Source organism: Delphinus delphis, chromosome 1 (genome assembly GCF_949987515.2).
Source record: "Delphinus delphis chromosome 1, mDelDel1.2, whole genome shotgun sequence".
In the NCBI taxonomy this organism is placed as follows: Eukaryota; Metazoa; Chordata; class Mammalia; order Artiodactyla; family Delphinidae; genus Delphinus; species Delphinus delphis.
In genome coordinates, this window is record NC_082683.1 from 162,982,408 (window position 1) to 163,007,084 (window position 24,677).

At 40.4% G+C, this 24,677-nt stretch overlaps 1 protein-coding gene and 1 long non-coding RNA gene across 3 annotated transcripts in view; one reads left to right on the forward strand and one right to left on the reverse strand.

Moving 5' to 3' along the window:
- Positions 1-563: 563 nt before the first annotated feature.
- DEGS1 (delta 4-desaturase, sphingolipid 1) lies at positions 564-9,134 on the reverse strand. Its single transcript, XM_059997867.1, has 3 exons — positions 8,934-9,134; positions 3,632-4,374; positions 564-1,068 (listed from the first exon to the last, which is right to left on the reverse strand). Exons 1-3 carry the CDS (start codon positions 9,013-9,015, stop codon positions 922-924), a joined length of 972 nt encoding a protein of 323 aa, XP_059853850.1. The 5' UTR covers positions 9,016-9,134; the 3' UTR covers positions 564-921.
- Positions 9,135-9,217: 83 nt separating this feature from the next.
- Positions 9,218-24,677, forward strand: part of LOC132414894 (uncharacterized) — a 37,671-nt gene continuing 22,211 nt past the window's right edge. The window contains exons 1-2 of one of the 2 annotated variants that reach the window (XR_009517060.1): positions 9,218-9,382; positions 10,857-11,234. This is a non-coding gene — a long non-coding RNA (uncharacterized lncRNA). The remainder of the gene's footprint in view (positions 9,383-10,856; positions 11,235-24,677) is intronic. The other variant, XR_009517059.1, reaches the window with a different exon arrangement.

Sequence of the window (24,677 nt, forward strand, 5' to 3'; positions counted from 1 at the left end):
GTTAAGACTCCTCTGAGCTCGCACTGCAGGGGGCACAGGGTTCGATCCCTGGTCAGGGGAAGATGCCGCATGCTGTGCAGCCCGGCCAAAAAAAAAAAAAAAAAGATAAAAAAATAGTTCACCATAGTACACTAAATTTACCCAAATGACACGTTTCAGGTAACCAGGACTGCCGGCCTAACAGCCCTCGATACTGGCTACTTGACACCAACCATCTACCATCAGACCCAACCCGCTTCCGCTGAAACGAAATGATAAGAAACGCTTGATCAGTTAGTTGAGTTGCTTCTAATTTGAGAGTCCACGCATCTGAAAAGGAAGTTGAAGGTTCTATGTGATTAAACTCAGTGAAGTCTTGACTTATGAATAGGCTGTGCAGGACTCAGCACTAATTTAGGTTCCATGTATTTTGCTACAACAGAAAACAGTAAAAATGAGTCGTTCGGCTTGCAGTGAAAGATAGTTCCAGGCCTTTTTAAATTTTAAAGTAAGCTCACCCCCAGTACTCTGGTTATAGTGTAAAGACAGTAAAATTAAAAAAAATATGATACACACTATTTATTGTGATCAACAGCTCAGTTTATTAGATGTTTTAATAAAGTAAATCCTTATAGTGAAAACAACATACTAGAAATAGCTTTTGAAAAGCTATTTTTTTATGATATGCTTACAAAGTGTCAGACCTAAGTGAAAACATCCACCACGGTGGTAATACAGTGAACAAGTTTCCTGTGAGTAAAGCTGAATGCTGCACAGACAGGCTGACTGTTTACAGCCAGATTAGCTTCTTGATACCATGAAGATCAGACTTCGAATTTGTAGGAGGGCAGCTTCTAAACGTCGCTGGTCTTTTTAGTAAAAATTCCACTTTCTCAGCTATTCTGGAGTTTCAGAGAGGAATTCCTTTGGCCTTAATGACATTTACTCCAGAACCACGCTGCCTTTTTGATGCCTCTTCACCCTCGAATAGGGACTTATTGTATCATCCGTCACAAAATCATACAGTACTTTTATCCAGGAATTGTAGTGGGGGAGGCTCTCATAGTACTCAGCTGCTATCTTCCTCACCTGGAAGGGAAAATACAGCAAGATGAGTGAGTGCTGAGTCCTATCACAGATGACAGATGAACGTCTGACACACACACTCAGGAGAAACCATGAGACTTTCTCCCGCCTCCCTCTCAAATAAATAAATAAATAAAAGCAGCAGCTTTGGGAATTCTAAACAAAAAGCAGCTTCCATTTCAGCAGTAACATATACTTGATCCTCTAGAGTTAATGACGTTCCAACAAGCTCTGAGGGACTAAATATACTGGTTTACTTGTAAAAGTTGGCAGCTGGGATCTTTAACAACAAATACTTGCAATCCAGTCAGCTCGCTGTTTTTAAGTGTGGTACTGCACGGCCGCCACTGTAGGGTTTAAAGGCACCACTTGATCCCCTGCCATTAAGGAACCTACAAATACTGATCAATTATTGTGGCATGCCAGTTAGAAATTAATCACTTATCAAGTGTGCAATTCAGCCATCTCAAGTTGAGAATGTCTCTTAAAAAAATTACTGCCAGTGTGATGAGCAAGCAAAACTAGTTACTGCTGAGTAAGAAAAAATTCTGTGGCTTCAACAAAATGTACAAAAACTACCCTAATAAATCCCAAAGGAAAACAAAAACACAGAATCCAAGATATTGAAGAGAGACAGCACGAAAAACATAGAAAAAATTAAAGAACCTTGTTATTGTGATAAGAATATTCTAAAATTGATTACAGCGATTGGTTGTACAACTCTGAACGATCTAAAAACCATTGAATTTTAAATGGATGAATTGTACCTATGAGTTACATCTCAATAAAGCTGTTAAAAGAAACCTTGCTATACATACCTGTTAACTAACCACGTGACAGTTATATGCAACATAACTACTGCAGCACAACAACTGTAGAACAAGATACTCCTTGGTATACACCATAGAAAAAGCTGGAAAAGGAAGACTTAAGAGAACTCTGAGAACGTGTGTTAGTTTAGCTAAGCGACAGGAAAACAGTGTGGAATGGAGTGGGAACTCAATACTCACTGATGAACCATGGGCCTTAGGTCAAGTAATGTTTGAGCTGAACAGTTCAGGGACTGTTCAAGAAAATTACAAGTCAAAGTATGTGGTTTATATTGGAAAAAATTAATTATTTTGCTCCGAAGGTGACTGGCTTTCTCCTTAAACCATAACCTCTTAAAATATAAAAATGTACTGTCCTAGTCAGAGAAGAGGCAAGCAAAGGTGGGCTGCGCTCTTCAGGCCACAATGACACAAAGTAGCTGCACTAGCACCACATTACACCGTTTCAAAGCTGTCTTCGGCCAGTTGTGTGGTGCTTTCCCCCATTTCATTTTGAAAAATATAAAACCGACAGAAAAGTTGAAAGAACAGAAAAACCAACACCCATATGCCCTTCACCTAGGTCCACCAATTGACACTATGTCACGGCCACTTTCTCTCTCTCCATATATAGTACACGCCACATACTTTGCTCTTTCTTTGACGAAAGAAAGCTGCAGACATTATATGAAAACTAACCCCGAACACTTCACCCCTAAATATTCTACACGTCTCCTAAGAACGAGGACATTCCCCGACAAGACCATAATACCATTACCGCACCCAAGAAATTTAACAATGACACAGTATTATGTATCACACGGTCCAGATTCAAAATTTCCCCACTAACTCAATGTCCTTTCTAGATCTTTCTTTCCTCAATTGGCAATCCAATCAATAATCAAACGTTGTATTTCACTGTCATGTTGTATACAAGTCTGCAAACAGTCAACATTTAAAAACTGAAGAGGAAATCTATAAAATTTGGTTGGGTGGATATGATAGCATAAAATACCTGGCTATGGTTCCCTTATATCACAGCTAAAAAAAAAACATCAAAAAAACCTGATATTACACATCATACCACTTCCCCTTTTTAGAATTAGGGAAACATTTTTTTGGTAATGGAATTGTAAAAGTTATCCATTCTGAGGATGGCAAGTCTAATAAGAGAACTCATCAGAAATACAACTGAAGTTTGGAGAGGATCATCCTGTTTTGGGAAGGGTGAAAGGATGAGTGTCAATGTGCTGTCTTTCATTTACTCCACAGACGACACACTGAAAGTCTATGTGACAGGAAACAGATGGTCCCTACCTGTGGGAAGTCTGTGGTACTGGAAACTGAAGTTCACTTATTTTGCAGAGCAATTATGTAGGACCTCTGTATTTCACAACAAACCAACACAAACCTTAGCTAAGTGTATTCAGCTTAACAGTGATAAAGGTTATGTGAACTTTTGCTCCCTTCACAGAGGGAATTCATTCTCTATTTCTGAATTACTTTACACGTTAGCCAATTTTGCAGATCCCCAACATTCTAAACCAGACGTGTTACTGCTAGGCTTAGGGATCCAGGACAGTGAACTCTTTGTAAAGTTAGGCTGGCCAACTCAGGACTTGGACTCTTGCTGTTTTCTTTGATGAACAGCCTAGATGGACGAAATATACTAGATTCCATTTTAAATGAGCAAGTCAAAAGTAATTTTGATCATATAACCATCAGAAATTAGAACATGTATCAAATCCTTTACTTACCAGGGGAAGGCTTTTTCCGGGAATGTTGGGGAAGTCATGGTGTTCATTATGGTAACCCACATTGAAGGTGAGTAAATTCAGAGGCCCATAGTATGAGTAAGTTTCATGTCCTTTTAAGAACATGTAATGTTCAGCTATAAAATGTCCAGAGATTGGGTGCAAACCTAGGCCAAGTAAGGTTGCCGCCAACATGTAGACTAAAGATTTAATTCCCAAAACGTAGTAAATCGCAACGTCAAAAGTGATCTGGATCACAGTATTGATGATTTCCAGATAAGAAATTGGTTTGGGGTTGATGAACAGAGGCCGAAAAGCATAAAAGAGAGGTTGAAGAATAACCCAGATAAACTTTCTGAAAGTGGTACAGAAGAACCAGCCTTCAAAATCAGTTGGAATATCCACATCGACGCCATCACCACCGAGGTATCGATGATGATCCATGTGATACCTCTTAAAGGAAATTGAATATGGAACACCAATAGGGAGATTAGCAAATATTCCAAACCAACGATTCCTCATAGGTTTGCATTGGCCAAAGGCACTGTTGTGGGAAACTTCATGAATAGCCAGAGTCGTTGAATGATTAATGCAGCTGCCAAAGGCATACGCCCAAAATAGGACCCATTTCCAGTCCAAGTCCTTCACTAAGTAAAATGCAACAAACTGAGTGAGAACCATCAAAATTACAATCCATATCAAGTTGGAATCAGGTTTCATTAAGGATTTTATCTCTGGATACTTTGCTGTAAGGGAAAAACAAACAAAAACTCAGAGACTGAGAAAAGTGCACAATAGTTCTGCAACTATAATTAAACTAACATCAATTACATTAACACATGGATTAATTTTTTTCTTTTTCCAAGTCATTATATGCCCTCTATTAGAGACTTTATCAAATATTTGTCTACTACAGGGAAGGAGTGTATTCAACAGTAAAGTTACTAAATACTATGTCACAACAAATTGAGAATTTATGCGGAAAAAAATAAGGCTCAAAATCTAGACTCTCCACAATAACAGAAAGATAGTCACAAATGAGTAAAGATTTCATGTTATCTAGTTGCCTTTTCACTCCTAACCATTTTTTGTATATTAAATTTATAAGTTTTACAAAGTGGTAATCATAATCTGGTAAACCTATGTGTCTGGCAGATTACAGACTATTACAATATGCTTTTATGTAATATATATACAATATACTATATATGCAATATACTTATATATAATATATACATATTATATACTTAGATTTCATAATTTCCTTTTTAATGACTAAATCACTTCTAGTTGCCAGCTGTAACTTCTAACCATTTTCCTATTTTTAGACATTTAGATATGTAAATTTTTGCCAATGTAGACTTTTTCTAGTCACCTGGAAATTAGGGTAATTTCCAAAGAACTCTATGGATTCACAACACCACGCCCCCTTCTTTCTTTTTGCGTTAGAACTGAACAATACTAATCTGTGTTAGATTATTTGTTGAATTCACATGCAAATATCCAAGTATTATGGAAAGGACCAGTAATAAAAATCTCTGCATTTCAGGCAAGTGTTCCTACAGGCAAATGCAGATTCTTCTCTGTATCCCAGGCACTCCAGAGATGGAAGCCCAGATATAATGAACATCTTTTGTTTTGTGTGTTGTCAAGTATGTTTGACCCAGGACAGCAAAAGGAAGAAGGACCTTTTTCTTGGGACAGGTCTTTCAGAGTGTTCTTAAAAAGATTCAGAAAAAAGAAGAGCAGCTTCACCCTCTTTTCTCTAAAGGTGAAATGAAGAATTCAATAAAAGCTTAAAATGCAAGACAGGAAGTTATTTAAGTCTAGTTTTAGATATAAGAAATAAAGGTAGTGTTAATTCGAGGTAATTATTCTTGTTTCTTTCCTTTCCCCTCTTCTGTCTCCACTCCCTAACCTCTCATCTTTGTTGGTATTAGTTCATTTCATCAATGTTAACAATTTTGTAGGCAATAGGCCAAAAAAAATAATCCTTTTGAGGGTTACTTTTTGATTATTGATTACTCAATAGGTTTGCGTCTAAAACTAACTACCCTGGGATAAATGAAAAACTCAAATAAGTCATTCATTAAAATATGGGCATTTTGAGCAGTCCTCCAAACAAGTGTTTAATTCATTGGTGGATAAGTAATAAATCTTTTGTATTAAAATGTGTTATTTCTGTTTAGAGCTCCAACATTTTTACCTTACATAAAACTAGATTAAATTGACACATCTGACAAGGGATAGAAGATAACACACACTTCGTAGTTACACTAAAATCATGAAACAAAGATGGCACATTTTTCTCAGACAAATCAACTTCCTCCAAGTAATTCTGTACCAAATTTTTGCAAAGCTCTAATAGTATATAAAAATCAATACTAGCATGCCAATATAATTAAATGGGGGGAAAGAATAGTCTTTTCAACAAATGGTGCTGGAAAAACTGGTCATCCATGTGCAGAAGAATAAAACTGGACCTCTCTCTTACACCAAACACGAAACTTACAAAAAGGATCTGAGTACTGATACATGCTACAACATGGGTGAACCTTGAAAACATTATGCAAAGTGAAAGAAGTCAGTCACAAAAGACCAAATATTTTATGATTTCATTCATAAGAAACATCCAGAATAAGCAAATCTATAAAAACAGAAAGATTAGTGGTTGCCCAGGACTGGAAGATATGGAGACTGCTTATGAGTGTAGGGTTTCTTTTTAGGATGACTAAAACTTTATAAAATTAGATTGTAGTGATAGTTTAAAACTCTGTGAATACACTATAAAAACTCACTGAATCGTACACTTTAAATGGGTGAACTTTCAGGACTTCCCTGGCGGTCCAGTGGTTAAGACTGCGCTTCCAGTGCAGGGGGAACGGGTTTGATCCCTAGTTGGGGAATTAAGATCCCACATGCCCTGCGGCATGGCCAAAAAAAAAAAAAAAGTATGAACTTTATAGTCTGTGAATTGTATTTTAATAAGGCTGTTTAAAAAAATGCTGTTTCACTGTGGAAGTACAGCAGTAAAAGGAGCATTTCTTGTGATTATCTGACCCACTAATAATGGTCTAGTTCCTAGCCTTCATTAATTTCGTACATAAATTTTGTAAATTTAGCATACAGATGGTGGTTGTTAAACAACATATCCATGTTCTCTGGTGCCTCTCTCTCCCCCAAAACCTGATACATTTGAGAAATATCTCACCATTTAAGTATAATTTAAACAAGTCTCCAGATTTTTATCTTTCCTGAGGGTATTCCATCTCCACCCCTGAGATGGAACACTGAGCAGTATTTATTTACACCTGCAGGGAAAATGATGTTTTCATTGAGAAATATGTAGTCCTTCTACTTTCCAAGTGAAACGGTCCAGTGATGATAAGTTTGTGGAAAAAAGGTTCAGTGTTGAGATAAGCATGAACAAGCACCTTTTGACTTCCTTGATTTTCTGAATTTTAAATAGATAGCTAAGTTCCAGTATTCAGGAGTTGGTTTTTATAGCGTGGATACCAGATTATTCTTATGTAATGTATTGATCAGGCATAGATAAAATGTACCATATGCTATCTCCTATGTGTGATTTGCAAAATACACATTTTGATTAAAAATAAAAAGGAAAGCATCCACGAACCAAACTCTCTTAAAAGTATACCCTTAATAGCAACTATAAAGGTTCAAGCTCCCAACTTACTGATTCAATTTTAACAAATCCATTTCAAAGGGATCTACTAACTTTTTTTTTTTAACAATTTATAAAGTTCTATTACAGTGTAAAATAGTCCCTAGTGTCAGAAGGATATGGGTTTAAATCTAGATTCCTCCATTTACTAGATCTGTGACCACATGCTACCAAACTCTGGTTCCGCTGTTTGCGGGACTCAAGAGACAAGTATTGGCTGGAAAGGAAAGGTTGCTTTATTCAGGAGGCAGGCAACCTGGAGAAGGTGAACTCTAGTCCAAGAGACAACTCTGAAGGGTCTGCTCGACCATGAAAGTTTTTAAAGGGTTAACTCCTTTCTTTTTGTGAAAACATGAAATTTCTAACTTACCCAACAAAAATCAGGGGCTTGATTTTTCTTTTCACTGCACAAATGGATGCAGAGAAAAAAAACTAGGGGAATACTGTGTATGAGAAGGAATTCCTCCTATTCAATTTACCACCCACTAGTTTCCAGATCTTTGAAACAACAGCAAAGAGGTTAAAAGCAATGCTTTGAAGGTAATCTAACCCAGATCAGAATTCCCCTCTAACGTTTACTTATTCACTCTTACTTCATCTTTAAAACAGGGATAACACCTACCTAATTACTGGCAGGATTAAATTGTGTAATGTTTGTAAAGCACTCAACACAATGCCTGGCTTACCATTAAGAGTACCCTGGGAGAAATGAGAGAATTCTCTATATAATGTAGAAGCTGCAAATAGCTGAGCGCCTTACACCTCTAGAGAGTTGAATAAGGCCTAGTTAACCTGGTGTAAAGGCCCTAAACTAGCAGTCAGGGGACCAGAAGGCTAATCTTGTCAAGTCTTCCATACTTCAGCATTTTCGTCCACAAAACTGGGATGGATGAAAAATATATATGAATCTGCCCTTCTTGCATGAGCGTCGTTGAGAGGCTCAATGAGAACACCGTGACCGCAGCAGGATCCGGACCCTGGAACGCTTACCTTTCCGGCCCGAGAAGCCCCTGCGGTCAAACGGGTCGGGTACCACGAGTTCCCTCCCCGGCCCAAGGCGGCAGCCGCCGGCGGCAGGATGACCGGCTGAGGCTGACCAACGTCAGCGCGCCCCGCGCGTGGGCCGCCAGATGCTCCAGGACCACGCCCTGCCGCGCACACGCTCGCAGCCTGGCTCTGCCCGGGCCGGCTACCGGGAGAGGGAGAGGAGGAGGAGGGGGGAGGGGGAGGACGGGGACGGGGAGGAAACGGTGCCGACCGGCGGCACGAGAATCTCCAAGCGAGAGGATCTACCCAAGGGTGGCCTAGTCGCGGGGACTCGGCTCTGAGCAAACCCTGGCCTCGACCACACGCCCGCGCTTGGCGGCGCGCCTGCGCCTCCCAGCCGAAGGGCCGGGGCTACGCGGTGGGACGGGGGAGCGCGGGGATCCCTCCCTCCCTCCCGCTCCGGCCCAGCGCCTCCCCCGGCTTTTCCCGCGAGGCCAGGCGGCCGGGGCGGCGGGACGCGGCAGGGAGTCGACTCTTAACCGGCCTCGGGCGCGCAAGGGCCGCGCGAGGAGGGCGCGTCCCGGTAGCGGGAGGCCGCGCACGCACATAACGGGGCGCGGGCCCGGACCTCACCCAGGATCTCCTGGCGCCGAGTGGCGTGGGGCTGGTCGGTGTAGACCCACTCGAAGTCTTCCCGCGAAACGCGGTTCCCCATGGCGGCGGCGGCTTGCGGGCCAGCTGCCGGCTCTCGCTTCTGGCCGGGATCCTCCGAAGCTGAGGCGGAGATGAAAGCGAAGGCGGCGGCTCAGCGACTAGTGTCAGCTGGCTGCTGTGGAGCCGGAGAGCAGTCGCCGAACGGGGCGGAGCCTCGAGGCCCCGCCCATCCGGCCCCAACCACCACCACGCCCGCCCCGGAGCGTGGCAGGCCGGGCGGAGGCCCCAGCGGTGGACGGGATTCCGCGGCTCACTGGCTGGGGGTTCTGAGATTCTGTGACTCGGCGACCGGCTGAGACCGAGTTCCTGCAAGTCCCGGCTCCTTGCGGCCTGTCCTGCGCGGTGCCGGTGCCCAAGGCCGGAAAAAGGTGAAAAAGGAAAGAAAAGTCTCGAGTTAAATAAGACTGCTTTTTAGCGCCTCGGGGGAAGGCCGGAGCTCGATCACGAGGATCCTTGGTCATAAATAAATGGCGACTCGCCCAAATGTTGTTTGATTTTGAAAAGCAGCTTATTCACTGAGCCGTTTTTGGCTGCCTCCTGGAAATAATACCTCAGGAAAAAATGCGGAGCTTGTGGTGATTAAGAGCTAATTAAGAAAAAGGAAATCACTGTTGTTGAGAGTGAAAAATGATGAGGAATTTGTTGTTTTCCCTGAATTATTCTTGTGTGACTATTTCTCTTACAAGGTGATTGCTCAGCCATACATCTGTCACAGAAGTCGTTTGAACCACCACCTCCTTCTGAAAGAGAGGACATTTTGTTTCATAATTAATTACCACTTTTCCATTAAAAAAGAAACTTTGACTAAGATTACAAAAAGGAAGATAACCAACAGGGTGTTCTTATAATAAAAGAACACCACACACACACACACACACACACACACACACACACACACACAAAATCACAACGAAATCTGATCAAACCCCTAGATCCAACTACTAATGTATAGAAAATAGAACAGGGGAGCATGTTAAACTACACCATAGAGATAGAATCAGCAAGATCTTGACTGTGGGGAACTCTACAGGACAACATCCTGGGTACTTTAATAAATAAAACGCAAGGGAAACAAAAGAGGGAAAACCTACAGATTAAAAGGGGCTTTAAAAACATCAATCGACTGCAACGTATTGCTCTTATTTAGATTGTAATTCAAATTGTCAAAAGCTTTTAAAATTGACATGAGATCATTTAACTCAGATATCGATTAGATGTGTGATGATATTGAGAAATTATTGTTAATTTAAGTGTGATAATAGTGTTATGATTACAGTTGTTTCTGTTTTTTTTTGAAGTCCAGATCTATTAGCGTTTCATACCAGGGGAAAAAAAAAACCTCAGACAAACTAAAACAAACACATAATGGCACATGCGATTAACCTTACTATGCTATGCCACACTAAAAAAAAAAAAAATGAGTAAGGTCTTTATGTCTTAATAGATCTCCAAAACGTACTGTTAAATGCAAAATACTGGGTATGGGCTGGGGCGTGGAGTATATTTCATACACAATACATATATAATATGTGTTTCCTTGGATATGGTTTAGAAAGACAATATAGGTTTAGAAAGACAACAAGAAATGATTATTATTGTAAGAGAGTAAGTGGGAATCTAGGGGAAAGGGTTGGGAGGGAATGTTTTCACTTAATCCTTTTCACCTTTTACATTTGAATTGAATGTGGATTTTGACATTCTAAAGAAAAGTAAAAGAATTCGGGTACAGGATTTTTGTGGGGATTAACAAGTATTTTCATTACACATAGGCATGTTTCTTTAGTGTGGACTTTTAAAAGTTTTTATGTGTTATCTTTCATATCTTTTCCTTACTCCTGCCAGGCAGTTTATCTTGAAGCAATCATACCAGTTATTCTAGAAAGGCACTATCCAGTCTGCTGTTAAAAGCTGTGGGTGAGGACTTCCTGGTGGCACAGTGGTTAAGAATCCGCCTACCAGTGCAGGGGACACGGGTTCGAGCCCTGGTCCGGGAAGATCCCACATGCCAAGGAGCAACTAGGCCCGTGTGCCACAACTACTGAGCTTGAGCTCTAGAGCCCGCGTGCCACAACTACTGAAGCCCGCGCACCTAGAGCCCGTGCTCTGCAACAAGAGAAGCCACAGCAATGAGAAGCCTGCACACCGCAACAAAGAGTAGCCTCTGCTCACCGCAGCTAGAGAAAGCCCACGCGCAGCAACGAAGACCCAACACAGCCAAAAGTAAGTAAATTAAAAAAAAAAAGCTGTGGGAGAATCCCAGTAGTTCCTGGTGATATTGGGAAATATCAGACAATGTAGTTTTCAGAAGAGGGCAGCCATACTTTTGAAATCAAGGTGTTCTTCCATGTGGATTTTTCATTTTCCATTTTTTAAAATTTTTGAATGGGCAATTCATTTTTTAAAAATTGAGGTATAATTGATTTGCAATATTGTTAGTTTCAGGTATACAGCAAAATAATTCAGTTATATATATAAATATATTTTCAGATTATTTTCCATTATAGATTATTACAAGATATTGAATATAGTTCCCTGTGTAAATTCTTGTTGTTTATCTATTTTATATATAGTCGTATCTGTTAATCCCATACTCCAAATTTATCCTCCCTGTCTCCTTCCCCTTTGGTAACCATAAGTTTATTTTCTATGTCTTTGAGTCTGTTTCTGTTTTATTAATAGATCCATTTGTATTATGTTTTAGATTCCACATATAAGTGATATCATATAATATTTGTCTTTCTCTTTCTGACTTCAGTTAGTATGATAATCTCTAGGTCCATTGATGTTGCAGCAAATGGCAATATTTCATTCTTTTTTATGGCTGAGTAATATTCCATTGCATATATATACTACATCTTGTTTATCCATTTATCTGTTGATGGATACTTAGGTTGCTTCCATGTCTTGGCTATTATAAACAGTGCTGCTGTGAACATTGGGGTACATGTATCTTTTTTTTTCCCTCTTAACTTCAAATATATCATTTATTTGTCTTTTTGTTTGTTTATTTGAGTTCTAATGAACAAGAAACTTTGGGAAGGAAAAGCAAATAACATTCTTACCTGAGTAATCAGATCATAGTATTCATGGTTAATTAAATTATACTTAATACTCTTGGAGGTTACAAACCCTTAGAAAATATTATGAAAACTATCTTCTTTCCAGAGAAACACACATACACAAAATGTAGTATACAATTTGGGGGAGCAGGTAGTATTTACATACTTTTTGAAGCCCATCACAACTTAGTTTTCTGAGTTCAGGTTAGGAACTCCTGGTTAAATAATCTTTAAGATCCTTTCCGGTTGTGTTCTCCTAAGATAAGACAAGTGCCAGTCTTGTATCCTTACCTGTACATGGCACCAATCGCTTCTTCTTTGTCTTCCCAACAAATTCTATACAGAAAGAAAAAAAATTGAACGGCAAGTCTTCTTGTCTATTTCACACTTGGGAAACTTGGATCTGCAGCTCTACCTTGGTGAGGTCCAACTATTTGGATCAACTTTTGATTATTTTATTTTTTAATTAATTTTTATTGGAGTATAGTTGCTTTACAATGTTGTACTAGTTTCTGCTGCCCAGCAAAATGAGTCAGCCGTACACATACATATATCCCTTCCCTTTTGGACTTTCTTCCCATTCAGATCACCACAGTGCATTAAGTTCCCCGTGCTATATGGTATATTCTCATTAGCTATTTATTTTATACATAGTATCAATAGTGTATATGTGTCAATCCCAATCTCCCAATTCCTCCCACCCCACTTCCCCCTTGGTATCCATAGATTTGTTCTCTATTTCTGCTTTGCAAATAGGATCATCCATACCATTTTTCTAGATTCCACATATATGTGTTAATATACAATATTTGTTTTTCTCTCTCTGACTTACTTCACTCTGTATGACAGTCTCTAGGTCCATCCACATCTCTACAAATGACCCAATTTCATTCCTTTTTATGGCTGAGTAATATTCCATTGTATATATGTACCACATTTTGTTTATTCATTTATCTGTTGTTGGATACTTAACTTACTTCCATTTCTTGGCTATTATAAATAGTGCTGCTGTGAACATTGCGGTATATATATATCTTTTTGAATTAGAGCTTTCATCTTTTCTGGATATGTGCCCAGTAGTGGGACTGCTGGGTCGTATGGTAGTTCTATTTGTAGTTTTTTAAGGAACCTCCATACTGTTTTCCATAGTGGCTGTATCAATTTACATTCCCACCAACAGTGTAGGAGGGTTCCCTTTTCTCTACACTGTCTCCAGCATTTATTATTTGTAGACTTTTTGATGATAGCCATTCTGACTGGTGTGAAGTGATTCCTCATTGTAGTTTTGATTTGCACTTCTCTAATAATTAGCAACATTGAGCATTTTTTCATGTGCCTGTTGGCCATCTGTATGTCTTCTCTGGAGAAATGTCTATTTAGGTCTTCTGCCTATTTTTTGATTGGGTTGTTTGCTTTTTTTGATATTGAGTTGTATGAGCTGTATGTATATTTTGGAAATTAACCCCTTGTCGGTCGTATCATTTGCAAATATTTTCTCCCATTCCGTAGGTTGTCTTTTTGTTTTATTGATGGTTTCCTTTGCTGTACAAAAGCTTTTTAAGTTTGATTAGGTCCCATTTGTTTATTTTTGCTTCTTTTTAAATTTGCCTTGGGAGACAATTTAAGAAAATATTGCTGTGATCTATGTCAGAGAATGTTTTGCCTATGTTCTCTTCTGGGAGTTTTATGGTCTTCTATTTAGGTCTTGTCTTATATTTAGATCTTTAAACTATTTTGAGTTTATTTTTGTATATGGTGTGAGGGAGTGTTCTAATTTCAGCAGTTCATTTGCTGAAGCCTGAAAGATACATTTATGATAACATAAAAAAAGTACCTAGAAACAAATCTAACAAAAGATGTGTAAGATCTTCAAAAGAAAATAATAACACTTTATTGAAAGACATAAAAGACTTAAATAAATTGTGAAATAGACCATGTCTATGGATTGAAAGACTAAATACCACAAAGGTGTCAATTCTCCCCACTCTTACAATTCATCTACAAATTTAATATATTTTAATAAAAATTCAAATGGGTTTTGGTGGAACTTGATAAGCTGATTTTAAATTTATATTGAAGAGTAAAAGGGTCAAGAATAGCCAAGGCATATCAATAAAAGAACAAGGTAAGTGGACTTAGTTCACCAGATAAAAAAATTCTTATATGGCTTCCCTGGTAGCACAGCGGTTGAGAGTCCGCCTGCCGATGCAGGGGACGCGGGTTCGTGCCCTGGCCCGGGAAGATCCCACATGCCGCGGAGCGGCTGGGCCTGTGAGCCATGGCCGCTGAGCCTGCGCGTCCGGAGCCTATGCTCCGCAATGGGAGAGGCCACAACAGTGAGAGGCCCGCATACCGCAAAAATAAATAAATTAATAAATAAAGATAGCATATTAATAATACAGTGTAGTGTAATATAGATAGCATAGTATTAATTCAGGGATAAATAATATAATAATGGGACAGAATAGAGGGTGCAGAAATAAATCCTATCAGTATATAGAAATATAAGATCAGTGAGGAAAAGGGAAGATTTTCAATAAAAATGGTGCTGGGATAATTGGTTATCAATATGAGAAAACATGAGATTGAAGCCACCTCATATTTTACACTAAAATTAGTTCAACGCATCTTACAGATTTAAATGTGGAAGGTTAAACAAAGAAGATTTTGAATTAGGAAGAAAATATTATTTAGGGAAGTTTAGAAAAGTGATTTCTTAAAAGAAGACACAAAAGGCACAAACGATCAAGAAAACATATTTTGAAAGTAGACTACTTCATTAACTGTAGAAACTGTTCATCAAAAGTCATCATAAAGAGTGAAAAGACAGGATTTCCCTGGTGGTGCAGTGGTTACGAATCAGCCTGTCAATGCAGGGGACACGGCTTCAATCCCTGGTCCGGGAAGATCCCATATGTTGCGGAGCAACTAAACCTGTGCGGCACGAATACTGAGCCTGCACTCTAGAGTTCGTGAGCCACACTACTGAGCCCACGTGCCACAACTACTGAAGCTGTGTGCACTAGAGCCCGTGCTCCACAACAAGAGAAGTCACTGCAATGAGAAGCCCACGCACCACAACGAAGAGCAGCCCCTGTTCACCACAACTAAAAAAAGCCCAGGTGCAGCAACGAAGACCCAACACAGGCAAAAAAAAAAGAGTGAAAAGACAAACTATAAACAGAGAGAAGAGTTTGTATGTATAAATACATACATTTATTGATTGTATGTTTTTCCAACACATACAATCAATAAATGACAAGTATTCAAAATATATAAAGAACTCTTAAGAATTAAAAAGAAAAGGAGGGCAGACTATAGAAAAAAGAAAAAAATAATAATTTAACAGAAAAGGAAGCACTAATGGTGTATCAGTCAGAGTCTAACCTGAAAAACAGACACCGCGTCAAGTACTTACAGCAGAGGGAATTTAATGCAAGGCACTAGTTATACAGGTGACGGAGGAGTTGAGAGGCAAATGGGATAGTGAGGACAATGTGGGAAACCACTCTCATCCCCTCAGCTGGGCCGACAAATGTAGGAGAAAATGTTCTAGGACCCCAGAAGGCAACATTATCCAGTGAAAGCTGAAATCGCCGTGGGCATGTCTGGGAAGAGCTCAAGTCACAACCACAGCAGGCAAAGCCCAGGGTAAAGAAGGGAGGGGAGAAATCCCTGGCTTCACTCTCCTGCCTTCAAGTGTCCTCCACAGTGCGGGGGACACTATTAGCCAAATTCAGCCGGAATCCAGCTGACATGGGAGCCCACAAGGGTGAGCCCCTCTGCCGTGCACTGCAGGAAAACACGAGGAATGGATCTGAGGGCACACAGGCATAAACTAGCACAAATGACCCAGGATGAGGTGAAAAATGTTCAACCTTATTACATATCAAGGACAGGCAATTAAAATCCACAATAAAATACTATTTTAGAAGCTCTCCTTTCCAGCAAAACAACTATAACCGGTGAAAGTTTTAGAACACAACAGCTATTTAAAGTCTCTGGAAGGTGCCCTAAGGGCGTACAGCAAATGAAATATTTATTCAAGAAAATCTACTAAATCTCAGTAACAACAACAAATGTCTATGGTACCTGAACCATGACCTACTCATTCTCCCCTTAACCCAAGCTCAGCATAACAGATGCTCCTCTCCAGGTAGCTGTGGCCAAGAAGATAAGGCTCCCTATTCCCCCAGCTCCCAGTCAAGGGCTATGGTGTCCTCCCAGGAGGGGCAGGTTGCCAGCATTTCTCATGCTTCCACCTCAAGCCCCTCACCTCAGTTCCATGTTGCAGAGGCTAAATTCCAGGAGAATGTAGCCAGGAAGTCAAGGGTCCATTCATCCACTCAGCCATCTCATAGGGTGGAGGCTCTACAACAGTTGCGGCAGACTGAGAATATTGGGCCCTCATTTATCCTCACTTCAATTTGCTTGTATCCCTGGAAGGGGACTCAAATTTAACTGGATCAGATTTTGGAGCAAATTATGCTCAAGGACATTACCAAAAATAATAGAGCTATCAGCCAGCAATTAGAGAAACCTAACAGCTGGGTGTAACACAAACAGAAGCAGACATCTTAACAGACCAGGGAAATCCAAAAAGGAGGGGACATATGTATACATATAGCTGATTCACTTTGCTGTAAGCAGAAGCTAATCCAACATTGTAAAGCAACTTTTTGGATTTCCTTTGCATTTAGGTTGTACACTTTTCTTATTTGAAAACTTGTTCTTATTGCTGAATCAAAGTTTATGCTGAAACATTTTCAGACTCACTTTGGAGAGATTAGCAGCAGATGACAGATTGGTGCCTGTAGTAGTAGTTTCTAGCACAAACTCACCGACTGCATAAACTTTGATTCAGCAATAAGAACGAGTTTTCAAATAAGAAAAGTGTACAACCTAAATGCAAAGGAAATCCAAAAAAGAGGGGATATATGTATATGTATAGCTGATTCACTTTGCTGTAAGTAGAAGCTAATATAACATTGTAAAGCAACTATACTCCAATAAAAATTAATTTAAAAAATAAATAAAAATAAAATTATATTTTTAAATGCAAAGACCAAAACAAAAAAAAAAAAAAAAAAGAAAAGCGTACAACCAGTTCAGGTTGGCCTTTGAAGTGATGTTACTATAAGCAAAAAATGCTGACCTATGATGGGTCCATGCACGCTACAGAAGATACAGAGCAGAGTTGCTTGCGTCTTCTTTCACCTATGTCACTATTTGGAAAATAGGGGTAAAGTGATACTTTTCTGTAGAAAAACACTTTAGAAGAAACTACTCTTGTGGCAAAATTGCTGAAGGAGCAGACTGGTGGAAAAGGCCATCATATTTCCCAAATGTATTTCTTTCTGTCAACCCTAGAGGCATTGAAGAGACACAGGCTGTAAGTTAAAGCAAAAAATCAGTGTGTCAGGAGGGAATCTTATGAGAAAGTCCTGCAAGCATGACTCTGCCTCCCACTCACGTGGGCTTTCACTTGTTTCTGCTGAAAGGAGCCAGACGCCTTTGCTTCCTGATAGTCTGGTACCACAGAAAAATACGTATGCATTTTCAGTGTATGCAGGAATCAATGTCAAGTCTCTGCTCACCTGCAGATATGAAATCAGAGAGAGGGAATTCAAACTTGTGGACTGTGTGATAGGTTTTGTGAGAATATCTCTAGGCAGCAAGTTTAGAAGTATAATCCTAAGTATATTAGAGCTGGATACAAATTTGGCTTTCCTTTTGTTTAAGAGTTTTATCAGAGGCTCCAAAACTGTGAACAGGAGGGGATCAGATGTGCCACGTAGGTCATGCTCAAAGATGATGAATACATTTTGCTATTATTAGCTTATCACCCCCCTGAAGTGTAAGAAGAATCAAAGAGACTAATCCTGAAAGGTAAGAGAGGGGAATTGCTTGGCAGTCCAGTTGTTAGGACTTGACACTTTCACTGCTGGGGGCCGGGGCTCAATCCCTGGTCTGGGAACTAAGATCCCATAAGCTGCATGGCGTGGCCAAAAAAATAAAATAAAATAAAGAAAAAAAAATTAAATCATTGGAAAAAAAAAAAAGGAAGGTAATAGAATTTCTTTAGAGTGAGTTGGTGGTGGGCTGGGCGTCTCTTCTCTGCACGCTTTGTTAATCCCGGCCAAGTGAGGAGGGTTTCATGGAACCAACCCTAGAACTTGACTTTTGTGTCTGGGGACACACGAGGCTGGTCTCCGGCTCGGGCTTGACGATGCCTAAAGGTGAGAGGTACTCGGGAGCTGTCTGTGGACAGAGGGTCTCTGCAGGTTGTGGCTTTGCCAGTAAGTGAATCAGGCAAGGTGAGCCAGATTACCACCATTTGACAAGGGCTGGATTTGCACCTTCATGGTTGCTGGCGTAACAGAGGAAAATTGTACCGGTAATGTGGGACTCTGTCCTTTTTTAAAAAAATCTGCCTTATCACCACCCCTCCATCTCCCCACCCTCCTCTCCCCCAAGTTAGATGCCACAGAGTCCTGCAAGAGGGGGCAGAGGAAAAGCCAGGAAGAGAGAAGAAACAGAAAACATCCTCCTCCCGGCCCTTTTCCATTGTAAACATCTAAGCCTAAATCAGGCCTGACCGGTAGAAAGCGGAAAGAAGCTTTTAGTCCAGTGAGACAATATAATGTTTATTGGGATCAGACTGCAGTTTTAAATACCCACATAAAGGGAATTAATTTGGTTAGTGACCAAGAGAAACTGAAAGGCTCTGAGCTCTGCTTGAGACTTATCTGAGTCAGGGCAGAACAATTCAGCAGAACGGGGTGAATGACAGTTATCGAAGAAAACGTAATCTGCTCCTGTCAGCACCCTTCCACGTCCAGCTCATCCAAAAGCGGTTATGTTCTGATGACTCTTGCATCCTCCAGCAGCTACGGCTTATGCAAAAGCAAAGTCATGATCTGGAAGAGGGGCAAAGGGCAAAGGCTAGAGAGAAAAGTCCTGGACTTCAGACTTCTGATGAGATATGTCACACACTCCCTGCATTGTACGTTGTACGTATGAGGAAGTTAGTACCTGGAGAGGGTAAGTGATGTATCTTAGATCACACAGCTCACATAGTGGCAGACGCTAAGAAGGAACCAAGGCTGTCTGGCTTCACATCCCAAATGGAAGAAGGAATGATCTGGAAGGGACGTGCACTGTGGCGAAGGCAGGGCTCAAGACCCAGTGAACACCACGAACCGGTGACAGAACAGTTCATAGGGTGAAGTAGTTTTATCATCTGTGTGAAGCCAACCATACACATGAGTGGAGGAAATGGTGTGTAGCTTTTTTTTTTTAATTAATTAATTAATTAATTTTTGGCTGTGTTGGGTCTTCGTTGCTGTGCATGGGCTTTCTCTAGTTGAGGCGACTGGGGGCTACTCTTTGTTGTGGTGCACGGGCTTCTCATTGTTGTGGCTTCTCTTGTTCTGGAGCATGGGCTCTAGTGCACACGAGCTTCAGTAGTTGTGGCGCATGGGCTCAGTAGTTGTGGCGCACGGGCTTAGTTGCTCCATAGCATGTGGGATCTTCCTGGACCAGAGCTCGAACCTGTGTCCCTTGCATTGGCAGGCGGATTCTTAACCACTGCACCACCAGGGAAGCCCTGGTGTGTAGCTTTTATTCTTCCAGAGTCTGGAAGTGACTGTGTTTGATAATAAACTTACAAGGGACTTAGGGCTTTTCCAGGCTTTGGGTTTTCTAGAAAACAGAGGCTGTTTTCTAGGCTTTTATAATACATATCCAAAATAAAACCATAAAAGGCCCACACCTTCCTAAAAATACTATGTTTCTTGTCCACTGATGCCTGGAGAGGCATTAGAATTTGTGCAGACCATCGTGGGAAAAAAAAATAGAAAGAAAGAAAAAAAGGAAATATTTTCACATTATTGCCCATAAAATGCGTAGAACCTGAACATGAAAATAAAGAAATTATTTCTTCTTCTGGCAGATGTGTAAAGGAGATTCTTTGCTGTTTTTATCCTCAACACTTCTGACACCAAGTAAGAGGTTTTTTTCCTCCTGACAAGAAGTATGTGGTGGACTTCCCTGGTGGTGCAGTGGTTAAGAATCCGCCTGCCAATTCAGGCGACCCGAGTTCGATCCCTGGTCCAGGAAGATCCCACATGCTCCGGAGCAACCAAGCCCGTGCGCCACAACTACTGAGCCTGCACTCTAGAGCCTGCGAGCCACAACTACTCAGCCCGTGTGCCACAACTACTGAGCCCACGTGCCACAACTACTGAAGCCCGTGCGCCTAGAGCCCGTGCTCCACAACAAGAGAAGCCACTGCAATGAGAAGCCCGGGCACCGCAACGAAGAGTAGCCCCCACTTGCCGCAGCTAGAGAAAGCCCACATGCAGCAACGGAGACCCAACGCAGCCAATAAACAAACAAACAAAGAAATATGTGGTGTCTTTTCCAACACCATTTCTTCAGCTTACTGACACTAACTACCTGGAATTAGCATCAGATTCCACAGATTTAAGGGCTCAGTCCCACTAGGTGGTCCTCCACTTCAGATGTCAGTTACAAGTCCCTGGCCTCCTGAACTTTGGACCAACCCCAGCTATAGGTTGGGGGTTCCCATAACCCTCTCCTCAGGTTTGATTATTTGCTAGAATGACTCACAGAACTCAGGAAAGTACTTTACTTATTATTACTGGTTTATTATAAAGGATATAACTGGGGAACATCCAGATGGGAGAGACACATAGGGCAAAGTGGTGGGCTTGGGGAGAGGCATGGATCTCCCATGCTGCAAGCTCTTTGAACTCCATCCTTTAAGGGGTTTTATTAAGGGTTCATTCCAAAGGTATGATCGATGAAATCATTGGCTATTGTTGATTGATTCAATCACCAGTCCCTTTCCCCTCCCCAGATGTTAGGAGGTGAGCCTGAAAGTTCTAACCCTAATCACGCTTTTCTTTCTGGTGACAAGGCCCCAACCTGAAGCCATCTAGGGCCCTGCCAAGAAACACTTCATTAGAAAAAAAGACACTCCCATCCCTCAGGGTGTTCCAAGCCATTTAGGAGCTCTGTGTCAAAAACCAAGGATAGGGCTTCCCTGGTGGCGCAGTGGTTAAAAATCCGCCTGCCAATGCAGGGGACACGGGTTCAATCCCCAGTCTGGGAAGATCCCACATGCCACAGAGCAACTAAGCCCATGCGCCACAACTACTGGGCCTGCACTCTAGACCCCACGAGCTACAACTACTGAAGCCCGCATGCCTAGAGCCCGTGCTCCGCAACAAGGGAAGCCACCACAGTGAGAAGCCTGCGCACCGCAACGAAGAGTAGCCCCTGCTCGCCGCAACTAGAGAAAGCCCGAGCACAGCAACGAAGACCCAACACAGCCAAAAATAAAAACAAATAAATACATTTATTTTAAAAAAAAAGAACCAGGGTTAAAGATCAAATATATATATTTCCTATTGTGTCACAGGAGCAGGTACTCTTTAGCCACTCTTGCTAAAAAAGGTTCTCCACATTGGACATTCAGAGAGACATATACTCTCCCTCAGTCCTGAAGAGGATGCTATTTACCATGCCTATCAGGCTCAGGAGGTACAAGTGCTCTAATAATTTTTCAATGCACTTCTGGTGACATGCTTTGAAATGATTTTGATTATACAAGGAGTTTCTCTCCATGGCTGACCAATGTGTTATTTGAAGAACAGGTTAAATCTTGTGCAAAGGAGTCTTAATCATCTTATCATCTTACCACGAACAATTGATATAAATAGCAATTCCTTGAAACCGCAAACTTTGAGGCCCATAATCTTTGGGAACACCAGCAGACAACATACTCAGGCACCATTCCCTTCCCCAGGCTTGCCCTTGCAAGCATTCATCTATGCTGTGTGGTCAGATAAGGGAATCAACTAATTTCACATATTTTACCTTTGTTAATTAAGCTGAGATTTGTCCTACTGATAAACATAGATATCCTGGAGTATCTGGAGTTACTTCAGGGTGAGATGAATCATCACCATTCCAACCTCCACCTGTGGCCAATTGCTTATATTTTTCTATTTTTTCCCCTAGGCAGTTATTTTCTTTAAATTATATTTTTAAGCCAAAGAATTGCCCCTCCTTCCCTACATGAAAGTCTGATTAAAAATGCAACTGTTGTGGTTAAAGTTTAAAAGTTGAGCAGACATAGAGACAGAAAAAATAATAGAGGTTAACAGAGGCAAAGGAAGGGGGGAATGGGGAGTACTTTTTTAATGGGTACAGAGTTTCTGTTTGGGATGATAAAAAAAAGTTCTGGAAATGGATAGCAGTGATGGTTGTACCACATTGTGAATATAGTTAACACCACTGAATTGTATGTTTAAAGATGGTTAAAATGGTAAATTTTATGTATATTTTACAACAATAAGAAAAAATGAATAGGACCTCAAAGAAATGTGGGACACCATTAAGGTCATCAACATGCATGTAATAGAAATACTGGAAGGGGAGGAGAAAAAGAAGCAGGAAAAAGTTTTTTTAAAAAATAGCTGAAAATTATACCTTAAAAAAAAAGGGTTTTGTTGCATAGCTTCTTAAGCCTTTGCATTATATACAGGTATATATTCAGTAATTCTTAGCTTCACTTTTTTTAAAAAAAATAAATTTATTTATTTATTTATTTTTGGCTGCTTTGGGTCTTCGTTGGTGTCCGCGGGCTTTCTCTAGTTGCGGCGAGCGGGGGCTACTCTTCGTTGCGGTGTGCAGGCTTCTCACCGCAGTGGCCTCTCTTGTTGCGGAGCACAGGCTCTAGGCATGTGGGCTTCAGCAGTTGTGACACGCGGGCTCAGTAGTTGTGGCTTGCGGGCTCTAGAGCGCAGGCTCAGTAGTTGTGGCACATGGGCCTAGTTGCTCCACGACATGTGGGATCTTCCTGGACCAGGGCTCGAACATGTGTCCCCTGCATTGGCAGGTGGATTCTTAACCACTGCACCACCAGGGAAGCCCCTTAGCTTGACTTTTTTATGCATTATTTTTGCAATACATTATGGGTTTTTGAAATGTATTGTTTTTGTCTAATTTAATAATTCTTTGTACATTTTCCATTTAGGTCCTCCTTTATTGTTTAACCTTTATTGTTAACCTTTAACTGTCTCATTTTTATAACTTTTTTGAGAGCAAGTACTGCCCTTACAATCTGTATCAGCAAGAAGGAAGGACTCTAAGGTTCTTTCTGGCAGTGGAGGTGGTGGGGAAGCAGAACCATCTTGGTGTAGATCTATGAAAGGAAGAGTATACAGCAAAGCAAAAAAAATCAACCAATTAAAAGATCCCTTTGAGACAAAAGATCCCTTTGAGACAACCAATTAAAAGATCCCTTTGAGACAAATATCATATGGTATTGCTTATACGTGGAATCTAAAAAGATGGTGCAAATGAACTTATTCACAAAACAGAAATAGAGTCACAGATGTAGAAAACAACCTTATGGTCATCAAGGGGGAAGGAGGTGGGGAGGGATAAATTGGGATTGATATATACACATTACTGTATATAAAACAGATAACTAATAAGGACCTACTGTATAGCACAGGGAACTCTACTCAATACTCTATAATGGCCTATATGGGAAAAGAATCTAAAAGGAGTGAATATATGTATATGTATAACTGACTCACTTTGCTGTACACCTGAAGCTAACACAACATTGTAAATCAACTATACTCCAATAAAAATTATAATAGCTGAAAAAATAGCTGAAAACTACCCAAATTTGATGAAAAGCATTATTCTACACATCGAAGAAGCTAATGGACTCCTAGCAGGATGAACACAAAACAAAGAGATCTATACCCAGGCATATTAGAGTAAAAATGCTAAAAGACAAAGAGAAAATCTTGAAAGAACAAGAGAAAAATTACTCGTCACATAAAAGAAGACCCCAAAGGATTAACAGTTGACCCCTCATCAGAAACAATGAGGGCCAGAAGGCAGTGGGATAACATATTCAAAGTGCTGGGAAAAAACACTGTCAAACAAGAACCTTATATCCAGCAAAGCTCTCTTTCACAAGTGAAGACATAATACAGAGGTTTTCAGATAAATAAAAACTGAGAGAGTTGTTGTCTAACAGCCACTTGCTAAGAAACACTAAAAGAAGTTCTTTGGCTAAGAGCAAATGACCTCAGAATGTAACTCGAGTCCACATGAAAAAATAAATAGCACCAGTAAATGTTAAGTAATGATAAAAGACAGCAGAAGTGCCTATTTCTTCTACTTTCTTCTCTTAACTAATTTTAAAAGCAATTTATAAAAGCAGTGTATATATGTGTGTGTGTATATATATATATATGTATTATTGGGCCTAGAGCATATAGAAATGTAAAATATTTGACAACAACAGCACAAAAGATATGATGGGAGCAAAGCTGCCTTGGAGTAAGGAAATGATACCAGATGGTAACTCAATTCCACAGGAGCAAATGAAGAGAATTAGAAATGGTAAATAAGAAGGTTAGTATAACAAACTCTATATGTACTTTCTCTCCTCTCAGTTTCCTTACAAGACATAAAATTATATGAAGTAACAATTATAACAGTGTATTTTTGGACTTGTAACACATATAGATATAATATGTTTAACAAT